Raw genomic sequence first — 22843 nt, forward strand, 5'->3', positions numbered from 1 at the left:
GAAACCCAAAGCCCGGCCCGTACCCGCAGGTAGAGTAGGGCTGGGTCTGGAACAGGTTTAAATATTATCAAAAGAAGCATTAGAAGTTTTTCTTTTCTTTTTAGTTTGACTTCCTATACTGTTGTAAAGAGTGAATTGTACTTTTTTTTCTTTATGTTTTGATTAAATTTCAGGTTTTGTCCTTTAACTAATGTATATGTACAGTGGATGTCATTCATGTATTACTTTCTAAATAGGCTACGTCCTTTTGCCCTAAGCTTGTTATTTTTTCTGATTAAGTTTAATCGCATACCAAGCATATGAGGGTAACATCGTCATGAATTGGTTCAGTGTTCTGGTAATAAAATTCATATACAACATAACCTTGGCAATTTAATCTTGGTCAAAGCTCATATGGTAGGGACCAATATCATTCGTCAAAATAAGGAAAAAAGGGTCAAAGAAATGTAGCTATACACAGGAAAGTTTTATGTTCTACAATGTGGAATTGTGGAATGCAAGCTCATTAAGATTGCTTAATAACCAAGATAATTGGTATGATACTGGTTTAACACAAAGAATCCAAATCCAAGCTTGTCTTTAACTTCTAAAGTCAAATTGCAGATTCAATGTTATATGCAGTTTGCAATTGCATTACTCCCCTTTCTAAAACATTCAAATTTGTTAAGGGCAATTCTGGAAATTTGTTAAAATTCAAACAGTCATGGACTTGCAATTGTGTTATTCCACAGTTTAAATGCCTTCAAAGTTCCTCTGTACAGCTACATTTATTTTGACTTTTTACCAAATTATGTTGAATACTAATCTTGGTCTCTAATATATGAGCTTTGACCAAACATTAAATTGCCACTTTCCATACCCAGAACAAAATTTTTACTAATGGGTTATTGCAACCAAAAAGTGAAACTGATTGCTACCCTAGTAACTGTTTAATCGACGAAGCCTGGTATCAATCGTCTGATTTTTTTGAGAGAGAAGATCGATGGTAGATTTTTTTGATCGAGAAGATTGATTGAACAATGGTGGAAGGGATTAACATCGCCTCTCATGAAAAAGGTTAAGCGAAATTACAATATATCCTCACAGGTTAGGCATGTGGTTAAACTTAACTAAAAAAATAACTGGGGTTAGGACATAATGACGGAGCTTGTTTAGAAAGTAATACATAGAACCATAGAGGACATCCACTGTAAATACGTTAATTAAAGAATGGAGACTCAAATTTTATCAATGCATAAAGGACATAAAGTTTTAAGATGAATTCGAAAGTTTTAACGTTGTCCAAGGTCATTCGAGTAACGCTTCACCCCTCTTAAAACATTTATTCAACAGTGAAGAAACCAAAAATGTTTCAGCATTACTCGAATGACCTTGGACAACGTTAAAACAACATTCTTATTGACTCATATTTATTGAAAAACAAAAATACCTAAAAACGATCAAAACAAACTACTTAATGATTCACACAAATCACATCATTTGGTACAAATCAAATAAATAAACTTTTCCAAGCTTGAAGGCTTGAAGCTGAGCATTGAGCATGAAAGATAGCATATGCCTCAAATACATCCATAGGTTCGTACCTCTATATTCTTGATTCCTAAGAAGACAGGAACCCATGTCTGGTTGATGAACCGAAAGTAGGTCTGAAACCATGTAACCAGGGCGTAATTAAAAGAGCTGATGGTCTTGACCATGGCTCAGCAGAGGATCGCTGTCAGCTCATATCCCTCTAAAATATATAATTAAACAGCTTTGATTGATATAAAGAAAGCAGTGGCCAGATTTCATTCAAAAAACACAAAGAAACAAACTGAGATCAAAGACCTGGTAAGAAGTTGGTTGGTTCCACTTCAAACCAGTTCCTATGGTCTTTTAGTGCCTTATATTTAATTTTCAATCTAAGTCTAAAAATTAAGGGTGGCAAAACAAACCTAAATGGGTTGCTTTGGGTTAATGTGGATAACTTTTAAAATTGAGATGGGTCAGGATGGATCAAAAGAATTTTGCAAGAAGGTCAGGATGGGTTAGATAGATGCTAGTGACTTTTGGTTATAGGTTAAAATGGGTTTGTTTATGGGTTAGAATGGACTAAAACAAGCTTTGTTCAATTTTGTTTCAAACAAAACCCACGGAACTGAATAGAAACCGAGAAATCAAAACCGAAACCATTGAAACCGAACATATACCGAAACCGACTGAAATGAAAAAAATAAAAGCAAAACCGAAGCGAAAAAAGAAACTGAAAAAACTGAACCTGAACTGAGACAAAACCGAGTTTTTTTTAATGAACGAGGAAGACGGGGAAAACATTTTAGTTATTTTACTTTTTGCGTTTTCGATTTATATTTTGAGTTATTATTTTTTTATTAACTTTTTGAATATTTTTTTGAGGGTTTTGAAACCATTTGTATTTTAACCTTTACTTAGTTCAAGATGGGTTACCTTTACCCATCTTGACCCATACCCATCCTAAACCGAATAAAATCGAGAAATCAAAACCTAACAAAAACTGAAAACATTGAAACCGAATAGATACCGAAACGAAAAAAAAGCAAAAATGAACCGAAAAAAACCGAACTTGAGCCGAGACGAAACCGAGATTTTTTTTTTTATGAACGAGGATGACGGGGGAGACATTTTAGTTATTTTAGTTTTTGCGTTTCTAATTTATATTTTGAGTTATTAATTTTTCATTAAATTTTTAGAATATTTTTTTGAGGGGTTTTTGAAACCCTTTGCATTTTAACCTTTACTTGGGCCAAGATGGATTAACTTTACCCATCTTGACCCATACCCATCCTAACCCTTTATTTTAAAAATCCATCCTGACCCAAACCCATTCTAGCCCATCACCCAAATCCAACCCAACCCACTCATATTGCCACCTCTACTAAAAATCATAAAATATAAGCCTTTAAACATAAAATATAAACAAAGAAATTTAAAAAAACAAATCAACAAAACTTATACCCTATAAAAAGGTCTTATAATTAAGTAAAATGACCGTAATACCCCTCATTGTTCTCAACCTTATAAAACTAGCATTGCATTCTCAGTAACTAGCAACCTCATATGCAGATCAAGATACGTACCAATAAGTGGCTAGTTATTAACTTAATTCCTCATGAGCAAGCAGCCTTTAGTAAAAACCCTCATCTGCAACCCAAAAAAAAAATCAGCAAATAATAAATGAATAATCAAAAATCCCAGATGAAGATTAATGAAAAGATTGCTTACCACCACCGGTATCTTCCCCCATGTTGAAGTCATCTTCATCGTCATCAAAATCAAGGCCCTGCGTGCCCATAAATTTAAAATTTATATACATATGTGCATGTGTATGTGTTATGCTAAATATAAGTTGTTCTCAATAATTTAATAATTTTATTATTTTCATGAACAAAAATAAATATTGGTAGTGAATTCATTAAAGGTTAAAGAATAGATATACCTTATCATAATCATCACCACTGTCGTCGTCTTCCTCTTCAACAATTTCATCATCCTCGTCATTACCATCTTCATCTTCTTTCTTTTCCTTTTCATCATCTTGACCCTAAAATATTAATAGTATAATACTCACATTCGCTTGTTATTCAAAAAACATATAAATAAACACAAACGCATTGGTTAAAATACGTTTGAAAAAATAGAAAATTTACCTCAGCCCCTTGATCTAGCTTCTCAAAGACATCCAATCTTTGTAGGTCTGCGCAAAAGAATATTACCGTGAAGGGTAATTCTGTAATCTTATGAGTCGTAAAAATTGATAATTTACAAATATTTATCAAACCTGACTGCGGATCCCATCGGACCTTCTTATTGCTGCGCCTGACCTTCGTAGAAGCTGTTTGAGATGAATTTAATGAATTAATGTTAGAAAACAATCATAAACAGTGATAATATAGGAAAGAAAGTTGAAATGAGAAAGTTTGGACCTAGTTCAGCAGGAACAAAATCAACAGTCATCTTCATATACTCTAAAAGTGGCTCATTTGTCTTCTTATCATTGTTTTCTGCCACCACAAGTTTCATGTATGTATGTATAAATAATACTAGAGATGACAGACAGACAGAAAGAAAGAGTTATATGTAAGTAAGGTTACTAGTTTGAGGAAGAATGGAACCCAAATGATAGGGAGATGACCTCCAAAACTTTTGCAAATAATCACTGATGAATATTAAGTCCCTATATTCATCTTTTTGTTTCAGATTCACATCAGGATATTCACTGATTTCCTGCAAACAGAAGAAAGATTAAGATTATAATAACATATCTACTTGATAATAATAATAATAATAATAATAATGAAAAAGGAGTTACAGGATAAATTTGAAAAGGCTCTTGTTTAGCAGGATGACCGAAAGGTTGAGCACGTACCCTCCCTCTTCCCCTCCAAGCCATCTCAACCAACAACACAACACAAGCCCTAGCACCAGTTTCAATTACAATCTCAGTTAACTAACTGTCTAGGGTTTAACATCTAACAGCATTATGATATATGAAAACAGTTGAATTAAGCAAGACTGCCGATTGATATGATAATGATAATGATAATGGCGGCTACCTGGTAGGACGACGTCGGAGCTCAGGTGGACGATCGACTAGACGGACGCCGATGAGTTAACGACTGGTGTTATTTATTTGGTTGGTAATAAGTAGGTCAATTATTATAAGGATCCGAAAGCTCAAAAATAAAATAAAAACGAACCCAGCCCAGCCCGAAAAAATTCTAGCCCAAGATATATAATTATCAATTAATTAATCATTAGAATTTTAGATAGATCATAAATATAAATTGGTTGTGCCTCAATGGCGGAGCACTCACTTTACTAGTGAGAGGTATGGAGTTCAAACCTCACTATCACTAATTTAAATGGGAGATATGAGTGACGACCCTAGCTTGTCAGGGTTCGAGTCCTGATCTCACCCGGTTTTACCGACTCCTCGCTGTCGTGTCGTTTGGCGGGTGTGGGGGTTGGGTTTTATCCGGGGAATCCCTCAATAGGTGGACCGCTAGGGGCTCCGTCCGTCCGGACTCGTGGCCGGCTCGGGCTACCTTTAGCCATTGGGGGCCGCGTACAGAAGACCCGGCATTACTTAGTCGGTCGTTCCAAAAAAAAAAAGATAGATCATAGATAAGAAGAAGGAAACGTTTGCCACATAGTTTAATGCCAGATTTAATCATTATTTGGGTCCTCTATTATTCCACAAAAAGATTAATAAGCCTGTATTAACAAAATTGAAACCCAACTAAACTCATTGTGAAAACCAAAAAACTTAAATCTTGCATTATGACCTAGTGGTTCACAAATCGATTTAACCTTTTGTTTAGATCTCGAAAATCCTACTCTATCAAACCATTTTGGTTATAACCGAAACCAATTAACCGTTATTTAATTTAACAATATAAAAAAAACCTAAAAACCCAGTTTTGATTAACCGGTTTGATGATCAATACAGAAAACCAATTAGAAACCACCGGTTAGAATCAGGTTGGGTTGGGACCGGTTTATGTGCTAGTGTTTTTTTGGACTTTCGGTTAATAACCAGTTCTGGTTATGGTATTTATCATTATATATAAGTTTAAGAAGTAAATGTTATTTGTAAGACAAAGTTCACTGTAGCTAATTTGTACCATTTTTCATGCTTTGGGTACAAGTTCATTAAGCAGTGCTGGATCACTATTTTTAACCCACTTGTGATTGTACTGTATGTGTCCTCACATGTGCACCGCCTGTCAAATGTATTTGTCTTATGCTTTTGTGTGATGTTAACTTCTGTTACGTGTTTAGCCTATTTATGCCTTCCATACACCTTTTTTGTTCTAGTAGTTTCTACCTTCTTCCTTCTTGGAAGGTAATTTAATTTTCTTTGATTATGTTTATTTTCTACTCTGTTCACTATAGAGGTTCGCAAACCGGTTTAAAACTCAAAACCGGTTTGGGATAAAACCGGTTCGGTTTAGTCAACAAAATTCAAAACCGGTTTATGATCGGTTTCGGTTCGGGTTGAAACTGGTTTCTTACAGTGTTAAGATCGGTTTCGGTTCGGGTTTTGACCGGTTTTTGCCCGGTTTTGGCCGGTTTCAGTTCGGTTAACCGGTTTGGAACCGGTTTTGGTGGAGAAAATTACAAACCGGTTCCAAACCTACGGTTTCAATCGGTTCCAAATCAATTTATACATAATCGGTTTCAAACCGGTTCGGTTTCGGTTCAGTTTTCGGGTTGGTTCGATTAACCGGTTTATTTGCCCACCTCTAGTTCACTATATTTTCTGTGGTGTTTTGTTGATTATGCATGCCCTAATTTGGTATTTATCATAACACTTTTGTTATATTTAAAAGGTTAAATACTATTTAGATAAAAATATAACATACATCAATACGAAAAATGATTAAATGAATAGATTACAACACTTTTAAGAGCTCATCAACAAAAAGAAGTGTAAACGGGATATTCTGAAAAGCCAACTTATCCCTGGAAATTAATTCAAGAAAACCAAAGAAGGAAAAGACAAAACACTCCTGTCGATTCAAATGACATATCGAAACACTAGAGAGACATAACACCAAAATAAAAAGGAACGTAAATAGAAAAGATTAAGGTTTATGCCGAAAGCAACGTCACAACGATAAACAGAACAGCAGCAAGTCCAAAACAGCACCCGACGATCACTGTGAAGGCCTGCAGATTGTTATAAATAACACTTAGAGACAATGGCGGAGCCAGGAAATTTATCCTATGGGTTCGGGATTTGTCAGTGCTTGAGTTTTTTCAGCCGTTAAAGTTTTCGGACCCGGGTGTATCGGGTCGAGTCAGGTCATTCATTAGGTCAGATAAATAAAATGCAATATCATTATTATAACAAAAGTACATCACCAACATTTAATAAAATACAAAGTCATATTAAATAAAAAAGATATAACTGAAGAAACACTAAGTGACCCCGAGTAGATTATGGATAATCTGGGGGTTAAGTAATGTTTCCCACGAGGGTTAGGTCCGACAAAGAAGGATGTTCTTCAGATGACCTGCAAAACAGACACCGTGAGCTCGTCACTGAGAAGGGGGGGGGGTTCCTCCTTGTGACCACCCTCCGGCATGAGAATCAGACTAGATTGCTCTGAATATAAGTGTATATTGAGAGAAATAACTAGTGAAGGTAAAATACAAGATGATCCTACCGTTCCAAGGTGTTGGAGTATTTATAGCCGAAGGTAGGTTTCCAAGCAGGTACAGCCAGCTGTATAATATTCCTGTTCTACCAACTATGGGCTACGCACGTGCCATGCTGGTTGGTGGGTAGGCAGCGGCTGATAGTGACAAGGCCGGCTTTGTACTGTTCCCTTTCCACCAACTGCAGGCTATGTGCGTGCCACGACAAGGGTTGGTGAGTAGGCAGCGGCTAATAGTGACAAACAGTACTAGAGCATGCTCCTCGTACTGTTGTCGGTGAGCTGTCACCCTGTGATTGGTTCATGGGCTGCTTTGGTCAGATCTTGTCTATTTTGTCCATACCTTGGCAGGTATAGTACAAAAGATCTTCCAGAAGCATACGGACTGGCTCATTTGGGCGGGAGTATTCCCGCCTTGCTCATTCCTTCAGGTGACACTGATTATTGAGAGTTAGTGCCTTGTGCGTGTAGCCTTGCTATTAGTGCGGGTAGCCTTCCCTGATGGCTTGTATCCGCAGCTGCGGGGACAGGCGGGGTACTTCACCATTGGGAGGCTTTCCCTGCGGGAACAGCTGGCGTACTGCGCGTAAGGTCTTCATCTCTGAGCATGGTGGGTCCTGCGGAACCAGTTGGTCCTTGCGCAGACGTCCCTCTTCAAGGTGAGTATTGCGGGTCCAACTGGGCTCTGCTGGGAACTACCTCCTCAAGTCCCCCCAGTCCAATGTTCTTCTCATGAATTGTTAATAAGTGAGGTGAACTTTGGACTTAAGCAAGGAGTTTTGAAAAGGATTTAGTTTTAAGGTTGTCCGTGGGGATTCTTCCCGCGGTTTCCCTAATGTCACGTGCAGAAATTCCCGACTTTTCTGCTTGATCTTTGGGTATGATGCGGGTAGGTGTGTAACCCCCTCGCAAGTCAGGAGCGTTGAGTTTCACTTGTGTAGATTCTCCATGAGGTTTCGGTAGTTTTAAACATAGTGATCAATTATGTTAAAGAACCAATTCCATCTTTGAGCTTCAAACAATCTAGTTCTCAACGTTCCCGCTATGCGGGGATGTTATTTCCCTTTCCGCAAGCATGGCCCAGAAGATCCTTCTTGGTTTCAATTCCCTGCGAGTGCTAAGTATGTGAAGGGTTTCGCCTTGACACTGTACCCGCACTCGTCTTATAGTTATCTTACTTCCAAGGTATTCTTGGCGTCCATTCCCTGCGGGTGCTAAGTATGTGAAGGGTTTTGTATTGACACTGTACTCGCACCTGTCTTATAGTTACTTGGTTGCCAAGGTAAGGGGTATAGTCCCGCTTACTTTTGAATCTTTTTGAAATTCGAAGAGTTGGTGAAAGGATAAGAACAGTCCAAACTGTTGAAACGTCGTCCGACGGTTTCTTCTGACAGTGTCAGAACGTGCAGGAAGTTATGGCGACGTGACAGTATATAGTCATTCCAGACGCTTTTTCAGGCGCGTGGGCGCGGATTTTACGGCGCGCGTCCCGTCAACAGCTGTTGCCAGCTTGCTTTTTCCACGTGTCATAGCTTCATTGCACCAGCTCTTTTCTCTCTCCTCCGCATTAAATTCATCACATTCATTGCGATGAGTATATAAAGGGGGAGAGGGTTCACGATAATCCACACTTTCACTTCTTTCTTCTTCTTCTAAGCGATTTCTAGCGAATACTCTAACTTTCTGTCGAGCATTCTCCTGAAATCGTTCTTTACCTCCAAAACATGTCGTCTACTCATGAACCAGAAGCTACCGTCGAGGAGTCTGACTTGTATGTCGAGAACCCGACGTCTACGTCCGATAAGAGCACTGCTGGAGAATGCCAGTGTGCTCTTCCCATCGAGCTTTACCGGTACATCGTCCGGAAGTTCATGCTCGAGCCGTTCGAGCCTGAGTTTCCGGAGCCACACCAGACGGTGTACGATGCCCCCAAGGGCAAAATAGGGGTATATGCCGCTTTCTTCGTCTATGGGAATCTTAGGTTCCCGTTGACGAAGTTTGTATACCGTGTTCTGGATAGACACGGTGTGCACCTGACCGAGGTACACCCAATGGCGATCGCCAAGATCCGCCATTTTGAGTGGGTGTGCCTCATTCTTGGCGTGGATCCCCACGTCGACCGCCTGATGACCTTCTACTCCTGGAGGTGTATCCAAGGCTGGTATATCCTGGTCACCCGGATCAAGGGTTCGAAGATCTGCGCTACCGAGCGCAGTCTTCGGTCTTGGAAGCGGGAGTTCTTTTACATCTCTGCCCGTGTCGTCCCTATAGCGATGACATTTAAGAACGGGAGAGCTCTCCCCAGCCTTCACGCCTCCAACTACCAGGAGGCGGAATGGTTCTCCAAGATTTCCCGGATCCAGACTCCGGTTTACCGCTTTCCGGAGTCCAGGATGGTGATGCTCGGTATGAGCAGGGTGTGGAAGGATGCTGGGGCGGATGCGCCACAGATTCCCATCGTACTTGAATACGGTTTGAACTTTATCCCTTACGGTATGCTCCGTCTTCTTTGTTGATTTAAGGTTTTTTCTAACTGTTTTTCTTTTTATTTCAGAGGGAAATGACTTGCAGTCCCTCCTGCATCCGCGGGAAGCTGACGGTCCCGCTCGGTTGGGTACTCGTGCTCTTGACGAGAACGAGTTGCCCATCCTTGCGCAGACTGCGGATCGGTTTGTGGAGGCCTACCCGCCAGGCCACGAAATACTGAGCGCCACGCGGCCAGGTAAAAGACTATTTAACCCTCGCCCTCTGAATGCTGAAACCTCTGCTGGAATTCCTCTAATCTTGTCATCTTCTGATGAGGAATCCGCAGATGGTCCTTTTCTTGCGCGGAAGAAGAAGGCTGTCGGCGGGAAGGGCAAGGCGAAGGTTGCCTCCACTGCCGATCAGGGGAACCGGTCTGAGTCGGAGACCGAGAGTGAAGAAGCGGCGGGGAACCCAGGTGGTGTTGAGACCACTGCTCCGGAGGTTGAAACGGCTGTCACCTCCGAGCAACCCAGGACGACGACGGTGACCGGTACGAAGAGGCCGGCTCCATCGGGTTCGTCCCCGCCTGTTCGCACCTTCAAGCTTAAAAGGACCCGTAAGTGTATATAACTTTAACTTCATATCTTTCCGCTATTATACTTATATATCTTGTCTTCGTGCAGGCGTGGATGCTACGGCATTCCAGAGTGGAGCGGGAGGGAGCAGCTCTGGACCCATGAAGGTAGGTTTGGTCAACCTACCCGAGGCGATGACCCAGGCGGCTACGCCTGCTTGCAGTACTGGTTCAGTTGCTCATCCCGTTGAGCCAACTATTCCAGCTGTAACATTATCCTCGCCGGCTGTCAGTGCCATTTTCACAGAATCCATCACTGAGCCGGCGGTGATTTCTCTTGCGGGTTCTTCCGTAGCCGTGGCCACGGTTGTGAGTTCACCTCCGGTGAGTTCACCTCCGTTGGTTTCCACCGCGGCAGCCTCCACCATGCCTCCTCCGGCGCCTGCGACTACGGCCAGTCCTTCAGGTACGTTTGGGGTTGGGGCGTCTAGCCAATCCTTGCCTCCTTCCCGTCTCCTTGACCTTTTGGATGGATATCCCTTAGGTTCAGGTGATGGGTTTGGTGGCTATCGGCCTGTTGTCGACCCTACAGGTGCGTAGGGTTATTTTGGCCTATATCCCTTTCATCATTTCTCTCTTTTAACTGTTTTTTGTTTTATTGCAATTCGTGATTCCAACGAGGTGTACGCTCCTCGGTGGAATATCCGCCGGGGAACGACCCTCCGGACTGCTGAGTAGTGCGTCGAATGGGCGCGTCACGCCGCCCCAAGCGGTGCGCTGGGGGAGGCTATGGCCAGCTACCAGGAAGGTAGGCTGTCCAACGAGCTCTGAATCCTCCTCGCCGGAATGCAGCCGCGCGTCGAGCTACTTCGACGTGAAAACGACAAGTTAAAGACGGCGCGTGGCCTTGAAGTGGCTCAGGCGCGGGCTATCCGGGAGGAGAATGCGAAGCTTGCCGCCGTTGCTGCGGAAAAGGAGAAGACCTTCAAGGCCCTCGAGGTTGAAGTTAGGCCCGGCTCGAGGCCCGTTCCAAGGCTGCCCAAGCTGTTAACGAACAGCTTCGGTTGGCCAAGGAAACTGCACGGAATGCAACCGAGAGGGCCACCAAGGCTGAAGCTGTTGCTGAGCCTCTACGCATCGAGAATGAGGAACTTAAAGCCAAATTAGAGAGGCTCCAGCAGGCTCATGATGCTTTGGCCATGGAAGATGCCAAGAAGCTCCAAGAGATCTTGGACCAGAGGGGGGTGCTTGACCAAACTGAGCGTAAGCTAAAGGGCGTCGAAGAGGCTGCAGCCAAAGATGTGTTGCTTGCCAACCTTACAAAGAACGAAGCCGAACGCGCCCGTTATGAAGCTCAAGCTGGCCTCCAGGAGGCTCTGGTTACCAAGGAATGGCTTCTTCGAGAAGCGTTGTCGTAGGTATGCGCAGTTTCACAATTTCTTTACGCTTTTCCTTACACTTAGAAGAGTTTTTGATATATTTATGTTTTTTAGGTTGTGCATCGGGTGTTCACGAACACATCATATGACGATGCGATGAGCGCAGCCCTCAACGCTTCTCATGAGGATGGGGAAAAGGCTGGCTTCTTGCTTGGTCTAGGGTTTGTTGAACAAGGCATTCCGCCTTCCAACTTCCCTCTTTACAATGTGGATACTGAAGCTGCGTATGACCAAGCAGTGAATCAGTATGCCGCCTTCCCGCATCCGGTGGTGGAGAAGGTAAACGAGATTGCTGCTGCTGATGATGGGCTAACTATCCTCAAAGCTTTCCTTGAACCGCCACACTCTACTGATGGTGCGGGTCCAAGTGGGAGTGGTCCTGAAGCTTGATACTTTAGATCCCTTTCCACCATTAGAGTAGATTTTTATGTTTGTAGACTTCTAATCTTGTATGCGGGTATGTACCCAGCAATTCTTTTAATGTTTGAATGTTGATGGAATAAAGATTATTTGTTAATGCCTTGCCTTGTTTATTTCACGCATATTTTGTTTTAACTTAGCAATTTCTTGAGTACTTAGATAAGTTAACTTTTCAACGTGGCAGATAATAAGTTAAAGTTTTGCTTCCTCTTTCGTGATTGTGCGGATAAGACCGTCACTTTCACTTAGTAGGATGACTAAACTTTACCTATATCTGACCCGCGTGAAAGTTTTCCTCATCTTTTCCTTTGAAATTTTCTAAGTGTTTTGAATAAGTTAACCTTTCGACGCGCGGTTGCCAATAGATCAATGTTCAGTTTCCTCTATCATGATTGTGCGGGTAGGACCGTCACTTTCATTTATTGGGATGACCAAACTTCACCTATAGCTGACCTGCGTGAAGGTTTTCCTTAGAAATTTTTACCGTTTTATGTGTTTATGCGGGTTTTGCCGCCTTCCACACGCAACGACTTACTTCTTCCCATATTTATGCGGTGAATACCGGCATCAGTGTGGGAAGTTCATAAGTATAAAGGTAAGGCTATCAACACAATGTGATAAAGGAGAATCATTTCCATTAGAAGTGGCTCTAGGCCTTTTCTTTACAAGTTTGGAATTGATCTACATGTAACATTTGCGTAATTGAGCTCCGTTCCATGTTCTTGGGATAGGAGTGCCATCGAACCTTTCGAGCCGGTATGCGCCTTTTCCCAAAACTTCTTTGATAATGTACGGTCCTTCCCAGACCGGTGCCAGTTTTCCTGGGCGCTCTTGGTTTGAAGCCTCGTTGTTACGCAATATGTAGTCTCCTACATTGAAGTTGCAGAGTTTTACCCGCGTGTTGTAGTACTTTTGCATTTGTCGCTTGTAGTTTTCTTCACGCGCTGCGGCTAAGTCTCTGCGTTCCTCGGTTAGCATAATGTCTAACCGTCTTTCCGCATCATTGTCTTCTGGCCGAATCAAGACCCTTGGTGAGGGCAAACCAATTTCGACTGGGACCATGGCTTCAGTGCCATAAGTGAGGCTGAACGGGGTTTCTCCCGTACTGGCCTTTTTCAGCGTTCTGTTTGCCCAAAGGACGTGTGGAACTTCGTCTACCCAGCCGGATCTGTGTTCCAGGAGTCTTTTCTTTATGCCTTCGACGATGCTTTTATTTGCTTTTTCCACCTCACCGTTACCTTGCGGGTGCACTACTGAGGTAAAGGTGTGGGTGATTTGAAGTTCTTCCAGCCACTTTTGTAGCTTCTTGTCAGCAAAGTTGGTGCCGTTATCACTCACCAAAGTCTGTGGAAGTCCAAAACGACAAATAATAAATTCCCAAATAAATTTTTTAATATGTTTTGCGGTTGTTTGGGCTAAGGGTTTTGCTTCTATCCACTTGGTGAAGTAGTCGATAGCTACCACTAGGAACTGAACGTTTCCTGCTGCTGTAGGAAATGGGCCTGTCACATCGATGGCCCACTTCTGAAATGGCCATGAAGAGGTGACTGGAACAAGTTCATTCTTCGGGCGATGCGTGTTGGGTGCGTAGAGCTGGCAAGACCTACACTTTCTGATGTATGCCAGCGCATCCGTATGCATCCCCGGCCAAAAGTATCCCGCGTTGTTTAACTTAGCTACAACAGCGCGTGGACCTGCGTGTACTCCACAGATGCCTTCGTGTACTTCCCTTAGGAGGTAGTCAGCATCTTGGTTGTCCACGCATCTTAAGAGTGGGCCAAGAAAGTTACGTCTGTAAAGGATGTCATCGATGAGTTGATAGTTTAATGCTTTACAACGTATTTTTCTTGCCTGTGTTTTTGACTCTGGTAGTATACCCGCTGCAAGGTAATTTATTATCGGTGTCATCCACGTTTCTGTGCCGGTTTGGATGACACAAATTTCCTTGTGCGGGACTGATGGTGTTTCAAGGAGTTCAATGCGGATGTTCTTTCCCAAATGGGTGAAGGCTAATGATGCAAGCTTGCTTAACGCATCCGCAGATTTGTTTTCGCTACGCTTGACGTGTATGACTTTACAATCATTAAAATCGCGCATAAGGGTTTTTGCTTGTGCGAGGTACAGGGCCATTGTGTCGTTCACGGCCGTGTACGTTCCGTTTATTTGGTTGGCTACTAACATGGAATCCACGTGGGCTTCCAAGTTTTTCACTCCCATTTTACGCGCAATTCTCAGCCCGGCCAAGAATGCTTCATACTCGGCTTCGTTATTCGTACTTGGAAAATCCAGTCGAATAGCGTAAGTGTATTCTTGGCCTGCTGGGTTGGTTAGTTTCAACCCTGCGCCTGAACCCTCGTTGCTGGCTGCTGCCAGACATCATTGATGTCCTGTGCTGGGGAGGGTTAAGCCTCCTCCTGGCACTCTTTCTCCCGCGAAGCGGGGACTTCTGCTATAAAGTCGGCCAGGACCTGGCCTTTTATGGCTGGTCTTGGCTTGTACTTTATCGCATATTCCCCCAACTCAATTGCCCATTTGGCTAGACGTCCCGATAACTCGGGTTTGCCTAGAACGTTTGCAAGTTTGAAGCTGGTGAGAATGGTGATTGGGTGACCTTGGAAATATCGTCTTAGCCTGCGTGAAGCCTGTACAAGTGCTAAGACTAGTTTTTCCAGGGTAGAGTACCGGGTTTCTACGTCTGTTAGGACACGGCTAACATAGTAAATAGGCATCTGGATACCTTTTCGCTCTACTAGCAGGACTGCCCCGGTTGCTCAATCTGTGGCAGAAAGATATATGATTAATTCTTCCCCCGCTTCTGGTGCTGTGAGCGTTGGGAGTTCGATCAAGCGTGACCGAATTTCCTGAAAAGCTGCTTCCGCTTCTGGTGTCCAGCGGAAGTGCGTTTTCTTTAAACAGTTTCTCAATGTTGACACGAATGGGAACGACCTATCCGCATGGTTTGACAAAAAGCGGTTAAGTGCGACTAGGCGTCCATTCAGTGTCTGGGCTTGCTTGATGGTAGTAGGTGATTCCATTTTGATAATGGCTTCGACCTTTTCAGGGTTCGCTCTGAAGCCATCTTTAGTAACAATGACTCCCAAGAACTTCCCTTCTTCCATCCCAAAGGAACACTTGCTCGGGTTGAGCTTCATGTTTATCTTTCTGAGCGTGTTGAAAGTTTCTTTGATGTCTTTCAACATCGCTTCTGGCTCAGGGCTTTTGATGACCAAATCATCCATGTAGACTTCCAAGTTTCTCCAATTTGGGCATGAAACTCTTTGTCCATCAGGCGTTGGTATGTGGACCCTGCATTCTTAAGACCGAATGGCATCATTTGATAACAAAATGTGCCATCGGGCGTCCGAAATGCGGTTTTGTCCTGATCATCTACAGCCATGTGGATTTGATGGTACCCCTTATATGCGTCAAGGAAGCATTTAAGGCGAAACGATGCTAATGAATCCACTTTGAGGTCAATTTCGGGTAACGGGTAACAATCTTTGGGGCATGCTTTGTTTAAATCTTTGAAATCTATACACATGCGCCATTGTTTGTTAGCCTTCGGTACCATAACGGGATTTGCAACCCATGTTTGATATCTACTAACGCGTACGATGCCCGCGTCAAGGAGTTCCTTGACTTGGGTTCTACACGCGTTAGCCTGTTCCGCCCCCATTACTCTGCGCTTTTGTATGACTGGCGTAAAAGCCGGGTCACACTTGAGCTTATGCTCTGCTTTACTTCGAGGTACACCAGTCATGTCAGCTGGTGTCCACGCGAAGATGTCAGTGTTTCTCTGTAGTAAGCGTTTGAGTAAGGTGCGCGTAGGATCAGTGATTGTTGGGCCAATTGTAACAGCCTGGTCAGGGTATTTGCCATTGAGGGCCCATTTTTCTGGTTCGGTGATGGTTGGTTTAGCCATCTTTGATTTGGGTTTAGATGAGACGGATGCGATGCATACCTGGGGGATACCGGTGATCATCGCTACACCTCAGCAGTTGGCCATCCCATCATGCCGTGGACTGAAGATACCACGACGTTGAATCTTGCCATCCCGTCTCTCCCGAAGAGAATGTCGTATGTGTGATGTGGCTTCCTCATTACGACGAAGTCCACGTCTTCGGTGCGAGAGTATTTTCCGTCCGTGAGAATGACGGGGAAAGATAGGATACCCAGGGGTGTGTTTGTGCTGCCGTCGAACCCTTCCATTGAGGCGTAAACCGTTTCCAGGCGTTCTTTGTCTTCGTCGTCTAGCTTGTCGAAGAACTGCCTGTACATAACCGTTGACGAGGCGCCGTTGTCAGCAAGAGTGCGGGAAGTTATGTAATGCCCCAGCTGGCTTTTAATGACGATAGGGCCTTCCTTGCTGGGTCCTCCTGGCACTCGCGGGAAGCGCACCTCAGCTTCCTTCCATTCGCATGGTTCTGTCGTTCGTCTTTTTCTTCCTCTAATGTTGCCATGAACCATGTGGATGCTGATGTCAACGGGCTTTCGTCCGTTGCCTTTATACCAGTTATCATTCCTTCCTCCGTTCTTGATTGATGCCACAAGGTGTGCAAGTCTTCCATCCTTGACGAATGTTTCAACAATATCCTTCAAGGATGTACACTCCTCTGTATTGTGACCCTTTGTCCCGTGGAAGTCACAGGATTTGATCTGATCCGCATTAGGTCGCTGTCGGATCATTGGAGCTTTTGGCCATGGGAGTTTTTCGGTGGCAAATATCTCCGTGACGCTTTTGGTGAGTGGCGTCCACCGGTGTTTTCGGCTTGAAGGGTGCGTGTTATCCCTTCCGCCAACAAGAGGGCGAGAGCTGGATGAGGTGTCAAAGTTTACCCTTGACTGCCAAATACCTAGCTTCCTCTTTTTGTTCTGCCGGGCGATCCGAACATTGTTTTCTCTGGTCCTCTGCGTGTAGAGGTGTGTACTCTGGGGAAGATCCCTACCCAGTTGCTTCTTCGTCTCGGCAAAGCGCTTGGCCGCCGTCATGATGGCATCCCATGTGGATGGCATGCCGTCCTTACCCGTCAACGTGCGGATAAGCTCTGGGTATTCGGCGCCCTGGATGAAAGCGGCGGCGAACAAGATCTTCACTTATGTTGCCCAGACTCAGCTTTTTGGAGTTGAAGCGAGTGATGAAGTCTAGTAAAGATTCATCTTCCTCTCTCACGCAGTTGAGGATCGTCCACTGCTCTTCAGTATATTTCCTCTGTTGACTGAAGTGTTGGCTGAACTTGTGTTGAAAGTCCGCCCAATCATAGATGTGGTGGACTGGTAAACGATCAAACCACGCCCTGGCCGCTCCAACCAGCGTCATCTGGAACATATAACACCACGAGGGTTCCGTCCAGTTACTGACGGTTGCCCCCGCTATGAATCTGTTCAAGTGATCGTCTGGGTCGGATAGACCATCATAAGTGCCGATGTTGGACATCTGTTTGGCACTTCTCGGGGCGATTGCTTCCGCAATGTCCCTTGCAAACTTGGATGTTCCCGCATTTTCAGCAGTTGGTCTAAAGGTTTTGGAGAAGTCGCGTGGGTTTCCCCCCGCGTTCCTTGGTTTGAAGGTTTATCCGAAATTCCTTCTTGGTTGGAAGTCCGTTTCTTTACGCTTCCCTTTCGCCCTATGGCGAGGGTTCGCGTCAGTGTCGGATTCCTCCCGATCATCGTCCGAGTACTCGCACTCACTGTTCATGTTGAGCTGTTGTCGAGTGCTTCCGAATTCGTCAGCCTGTTGGAGTGAACGCAAGCGTTCATCCAACTCAGCTTGGAATTCCTTCTGACGTGCTTCGGCCCACGCCTTAACTTGATCGAGTGTTTGGCGAGGGAGCCTCGTCTGTTTCTCCAACTGGGCATCAGTGAACCCCAATGAAATATTGTTTACTGCACTTGCCCCGGCTTGGGTAACCGGGGTAGTGTTCGTAAAATTTGTGTAACCGCCGGTGTTCCCCCCAGTAGCTGGGGTTGTGGTTACCGGGGTTTCTTGGTCACTTACTGGCCTTGGGACCGGAGTAACGTTAACCATTTTTTCAGAAGTTTTGAAAAAACTGAATTAGTTCTAGCTTTTATGCACGGATGGCGCCAATGAAGAAACAATAAGTGACCCCGAGTAGATTATGGATAATCTGGGGGTTAAGTAATGTTTCTCACGAGGGTTAGGTCCGGCAAAGAATTTAACTAAATTTTTCTATTTTATAAAAAATATATTCGTTTCTAAAAAAGAATTTAACTAAATTTTTCATAATCCATGCGTTCGAACTTTTTATTTTGAAATGTCAATGGGTTCGCTCGCTGAAAAATAATGGGTTCGCTTGTTAATTCGATACTATAGGTTATATATAAAATCGAAAAAGACCGGGTTCGGCCGAACCCGGTGGCCAACATGTGGCTCCGCCAGTGCTTAGAGACCCATTTATGATTTGTCTATGAATGGGCCAGTCAGGTCGACTTTGGTTATATTGTTAGGCTGGCAATTACCGACACGAGAATGATCAGGTTTTTGCGTGTCATGTCTAATCCACTTATAACTTGATTACATCCCTTTTACATTCGCCAACCCACTAACAACCTGTTTAGATAAATTGGTTACACATGTAGTGTTCGGTTACACAATTTTCAACCGTGTTTGGGTTAGGATTAATGTCTTTCATGCGAATAAATATATGGGTCGTATTCGGGTTTATTAATTCAACCCGACAACCCAAAACCCGACACGATTGCCACCCCTGAAAATTGTATCATAGACGTGCCCCCAAAGTGCATTTCTAATTTATGTAACCTCCTAAATCATTTTATTCATATTTTTATATATAATTAAAACATTGTAGCTTTATAACCATATTTAAGATTGTAATTAATTTTAATAAGGAACAAGAGAGAGTCTGTCACTGATCCAACCCATTTTGACTCGTTACCCAGCCCGCTCAGCAGCCCATATTGCCACCTCAGAATGAAGTAAAAGGAAATTAGTTATTTTAGCAAACCTTTGCTTGTGATTTGAACTTGAATTTAGCCATGAACAAGGTTAAACCTTTATCAACTATAGGTGCAAGTGCCAAAGCCCTGCATAATAAGCAACTCGTACATAATGCGCCAGTATAAACTTGGTGATATCAACTATATAGGCGTATGTTGGTGATATGTCTCTTTTTTCGGCGAAAACTGAAGCATTTAGGGGACCGTTGAACCTCATTTTTTTGCACATTACAACCAAATTCATAAATTAAGATGCTGATAAATAGAAATATTGAAACCATTAAACAGCTCACCCGCCAGCTCTCACTAGTTTTGTTACTTGGCTTCCAGCCCAGACCATTGCCATCAATTTCACAAATCTGCACATCATTGTTCACACCAAATTCTCATCCAATAGTAAATTGATGATAAATAATAATAATAATAATAATAATAATAATCACCTTTTAACAGCTGCCCAATAACCCATTTTCGCAGGTGCTGGTGCTATGTAGAACCTAGATCATAAATAAGCATAATTCCCATTAAGTAGATATGAGAAGAGCACTGAATTGTAGTACATATTAAAGATGAGGTTACTTTTTTATACAACTCGGATAGGAAAAACAGATGATGAATCTTAATGGTTGTTCAAACTACACTTCTATCATTTATTGATCAACTGACATAACCCCTTGACAAATTTGGCCCTCAAGTTCAAAACATAGTATTACTTACCATGCCACTAGAAAGGCAGAGAGATAGTAAGCAGTGTTCAGTAGCCCATAAGACAATATCCCTGAAATTCCATATCTTCTAAGCTTTTCCAATATCCTGACAATTTCATGGACAATAATCATATTTATACACAAATCTTAAAACACAAGTACCAACATGATTTACTACTTTGAGTATTTTCACAATGGCTGCAGCTCATTATAAATGAGCACTTTGCCCAAAACGTATCCAGGGAATATCCTTTATTTATACTTAACACTAAAAATCCAAATTCATTTTTTTACCAAACATATCATGAAACCTAAAAAAGGAGAAATAATATGTAAAATTAACGATAATGAAATCTCTTATATACACTAACACCAGTCTACTACTTGTCTCAACATAAAGATACCATAAAACCTCTCTTTATCGGTTTATCTTTTTATATATATGAAATGATAAAACATACAGTAGCCTGAAGTATCGAGCAATGATAATGGAATAAAAGTAGTTAATACTCTGATGATGAGGATGACTTCCCTTGACTTTCATTGATCTCCGCAGAACCTAAAACAGAAAATAAGAAAATTTCAATAGCATTGCATTATTGAATCAACATTATGTTTATTAATCAGTACCTTGTTGCTCTATAGAGCTTCTGGAAGTATCTGATAACTCATTAGGCTAACCTTGACGTCAAGAGTTAACACTTAGCAATACAGTCAAATTCAAATTGTAAATTGCAAATTAACATGCTAGCAACAGTAAGATCTTCAAGTAAGTAATTGCATCTTAAAATTTCACTATAATAGCATTCACTTAAATCAATGTGACAAGTAAGCATATTCAAATTCAAATAGCAGGTTGATATGTTAACAACAGTAAGGGGCTGTTTGGAATCTTGGACTATCATTAACAGACCCGACCGATTAAGAGGTAGTCTCAGAATCATTAAGCATGTCTATGAAACTTAACCATTAGGAGGTGCAACAAAACACACTCTTCTACCTCTGACCCCGTTCAGACGAAACAGCCCCTAAAGTAAGCCAATCATCTAAAAATTCCACTAAAATGAGATTCAGTCAGGATCATTGAAGTCAACATTAACAGTAGTAATACAGTGTGACACGTTGGAGTCAAGAGTAAACATTAGCAAGCACAAATTCTAATTGCAGATTAACAACAGTAACATCTTCAACTTAAATTTTCACTAAAAGAGTAATCAATGTAGCACATTCAAACATGAAATTGTCCTAAATTCTTCTAAAACACTTTTGAAACCGAAGAACTCACATCGTGACCACGAACACACCGGAGTCGTAGACACCTTTGAGAATGATTCGGTTGAAATCGAGTACAAGGAGCTTTCAATGTGTGAAAACCAGACCTAACCTGAACAATAATTTCACATAGAATTAGCAATTAATAATGAAATTGAGGTAGCATTATATTATATATTATTATGTACGTACAACATGATGATGTAGGTGCGATTGAGTGTTGAATCCGATACATGTACTGCTAGCAGTAGACATGCGATTCAACGGTGAAACGAGACGATGATAAGCGGTGAATTACGACTCAGTTTTCCTACTAAAAGTTTTTTTTATGCTTCCCCTCACCGTTATATTTCATTTCTACTATTGTAATTTGGCTGCAAGTAACACAAGATTAATTATTATTATTATTATTAAGTAAATAATAATTATTACTTTAGAAAGAAAGGAAAAATAGATGAGAAATATCTGTGTGTATATTTTAGTTACAGGTACATATATACGGCTAAAAAGTAACTACTTGCATGACACAAGTATAACCATTATCTGTTACTCGGGTTTTCGTTTGAAAACAATTTCAGATTTAGTGAAACCAAGAATCAAACTTTTAATATGGTTTGGTTTGGTTTTTTAATTTGGAAAATTCTGAAACTAGTCCAAAAGAAGAAAGAGAATATCAAAATAGTCTTTGAAAATATCAAGTTTCAAAAGCCATTCATTGAAAACCATCGGATCCGACGCATTGGTGATATAACCGATAGATTCCAACAGCCACTTATATTCTGACAAATGTCTCATCCTTTATCTACCACGTGGATTTTGCCTTCAAATAAATCGGACCAAGTTGTTTTTGTTTGAAAATTATCTCCATAGAAATTCGTGTTTTTTGAAATACGTCTAACTAGATGAATCTCACGTGAATTTCATCTTTGGTGACGAAATTCAAAAAATCACTATCTTCATCTTCATCTTCACCTTCATCTTCGTCACATCCTCCCTTTGCCGCCGCCACCCATCTCCTTCCCCAAAGAACTCCAAGAGCTCCGCATTTTCCGGCGAGCCATCGGTACCACCGGTCAAATCCATATGAATTTCTGGCGATGGCGGTGGCTCGTGCGAAAAATGTTGAGCTCTTGGAGTTCTTCTGGGAAGGAGATGGGCGGCGGCGGCAGCGAAGGGGGAATGTAACGAAGTTGAAGATGGAGAAGATGATGAAGATGTTAGGATCAACGAAACTCACGTAAAATTCATCTGGCCAGACGAACTTCACGCGAACACGAATTTCAGACAAAAATATCGGGACAGATAGATTTGAGTAAAACTATCGGATTGTGCCAGTCACTTTACACGTGTCAATGATTTAGTGGTGGACGAATTTCAGACCAAATGTATTGGCGCCGATAGATTTCATTGGATTGTTTTGGTAAGTTGAAAATTTCAAAAACTATTTTCATATTCTCTCTTCTTTTGAACAATTTTCATAATTTTCCCTTTTATTTTAATTTAGTCGGTTTCAAACTGAATAGGAAACACCCCTAATTTACACCCATATTAAATTTCATAAGACCGTCTATTATGAAGTTTTTCAATCAAAGGACGCTAAGATGGAGGGCCAAATGAAGGAGAGACCAAAGACTTGGAATATTTTAAAGCCAGAAACTAGCATTAGAAATGACGTTTATGTGAGAAGAATTTTATTGTTGATGACAGATGGTAGTGAGCCCAACAATACAAAAGCATGCCAATAAATTTACAATAAGTCAATAAATAAATTGAAATTGAAACTGCAAGCCTGATGAGAAATGGATTATA

At 42.0% G+C, this 22843-nt stretch overlaps 2 protein-coding genes across 2 annotated transcripts; both read right to left on the reverse strand.

Annotated features, from left to right (window-relative positions):
* Positions 1-2978: 2978 nt before the first annotated feature.
* LOC143562197 (uncharacterized) lies at positions 2979-4408 on the reverse strand. The gene is made up of 8 exons (XM_077050081.1): positions 4328-4408; positions 4110-4242; positions 3942-4019; positions 3797-3850; positions 3666-3712; positions 3455-3559; positions 3241-3298; positions 2979-3159 (listed from the first exon to the last, which is right to left on the reverse strand). The coding sequence occupies exons 1-8, from the start codon at positions 4406-4408 to the stop codon at positions 3143-3145; spliced, it is 573 nt and encodes a 190-aa protein (XP_076906196.1). The 3' UTR covers positions 2979-3142.
* Positions 4409-6587: 2179 nt separating this feature from the next.
* On the reverse strand, positions 6588-22117 carry LOC143562205 (uncharacterized). The gene is made up of 9 exons (XM_077050085.1): positions 22007-22117; positions 21048-21146; positions 20393-20438; positions 20273-20321; positions 19773-19868; positions 19499-19552; positions 19349-19414; positions 19064-19142; positions 6588-6690 (listed from the first exon to the last, which is right to left on the reverse strand). Exons 1-9 carry the CDS (start codon positions 22115-22117, stop codon positions 6613-6615), a joined length of 678 nt encoding a protein of 225 aa, XP_076906200.1. The 3' UTR covers positions 6588-6612.
* Between the last annotated feature and the right edge of the window lie 726 nt (positions 22118-22843).

Source organism: Bidens hawaiensis, unplaced genomic scaffold, assembly GCF_021521415.1.
Source record: "Bidens hawaiensis isolate Kalapana, Puna unplaced genomic scaffold, B.hawaiensis_p1.1 tig00020919_1, whole genome shotgun sequence".
Classification (NCBI taxonomy): Eukaryota; Viridiplantae; Streptophyta; class Magnoliopsida; order Asterales; family Asteraceae; genus Bidens; species Bidens hawaiensis.

Excerpts from the sequence above, each read along its gene's own strand:
- LOC143562197 (XM_077050081.1), bottom strand. The coding sequence starts at position 4,408 with ATGGCTTGGAGGGGAAGAGGGAGGGTACGTGCTCAACCTTTCGGTCAT. Across the intron at positions 3,560-3,665 it reads AGCTAGATCAAGGGGCTGAG|GGTCAAGATGATGAAAAGGA; the intron begins GTAAATTTTCTA and ends TTAATATTTTAG. Across the intron at positions 3,299-3,454 it reads GTGGTGATGATTATGATAAG|GGCCTTGATTTTGATGACGA; the intron begins GTATATCTATTC and ends ATGGGCACGCAG.
- LOC143562205 (XM_077050085.1), bottom strand. The coding sequence starts at position 22,117 with ATGGATTTGACCGGTGGTACCGATGGCTCGCCGGAAAATGCGGAGCTC. Across the intron at positions 20,322-20,392 it reads AAGCTCTATAGAGCAACAAG|GTTCTGCGGAGATCAATGAA; the intron begins GTACTGATTAAT and ends TTTCTGTTTTAG. Across the intron at positions 19,869-20,272 it reads AAGTCATCCTCATCATCAGA|GATATTGGAAAAGCTTAGAA; the intron begins GTATTAACTACT and ends TGAAATTGTCAG.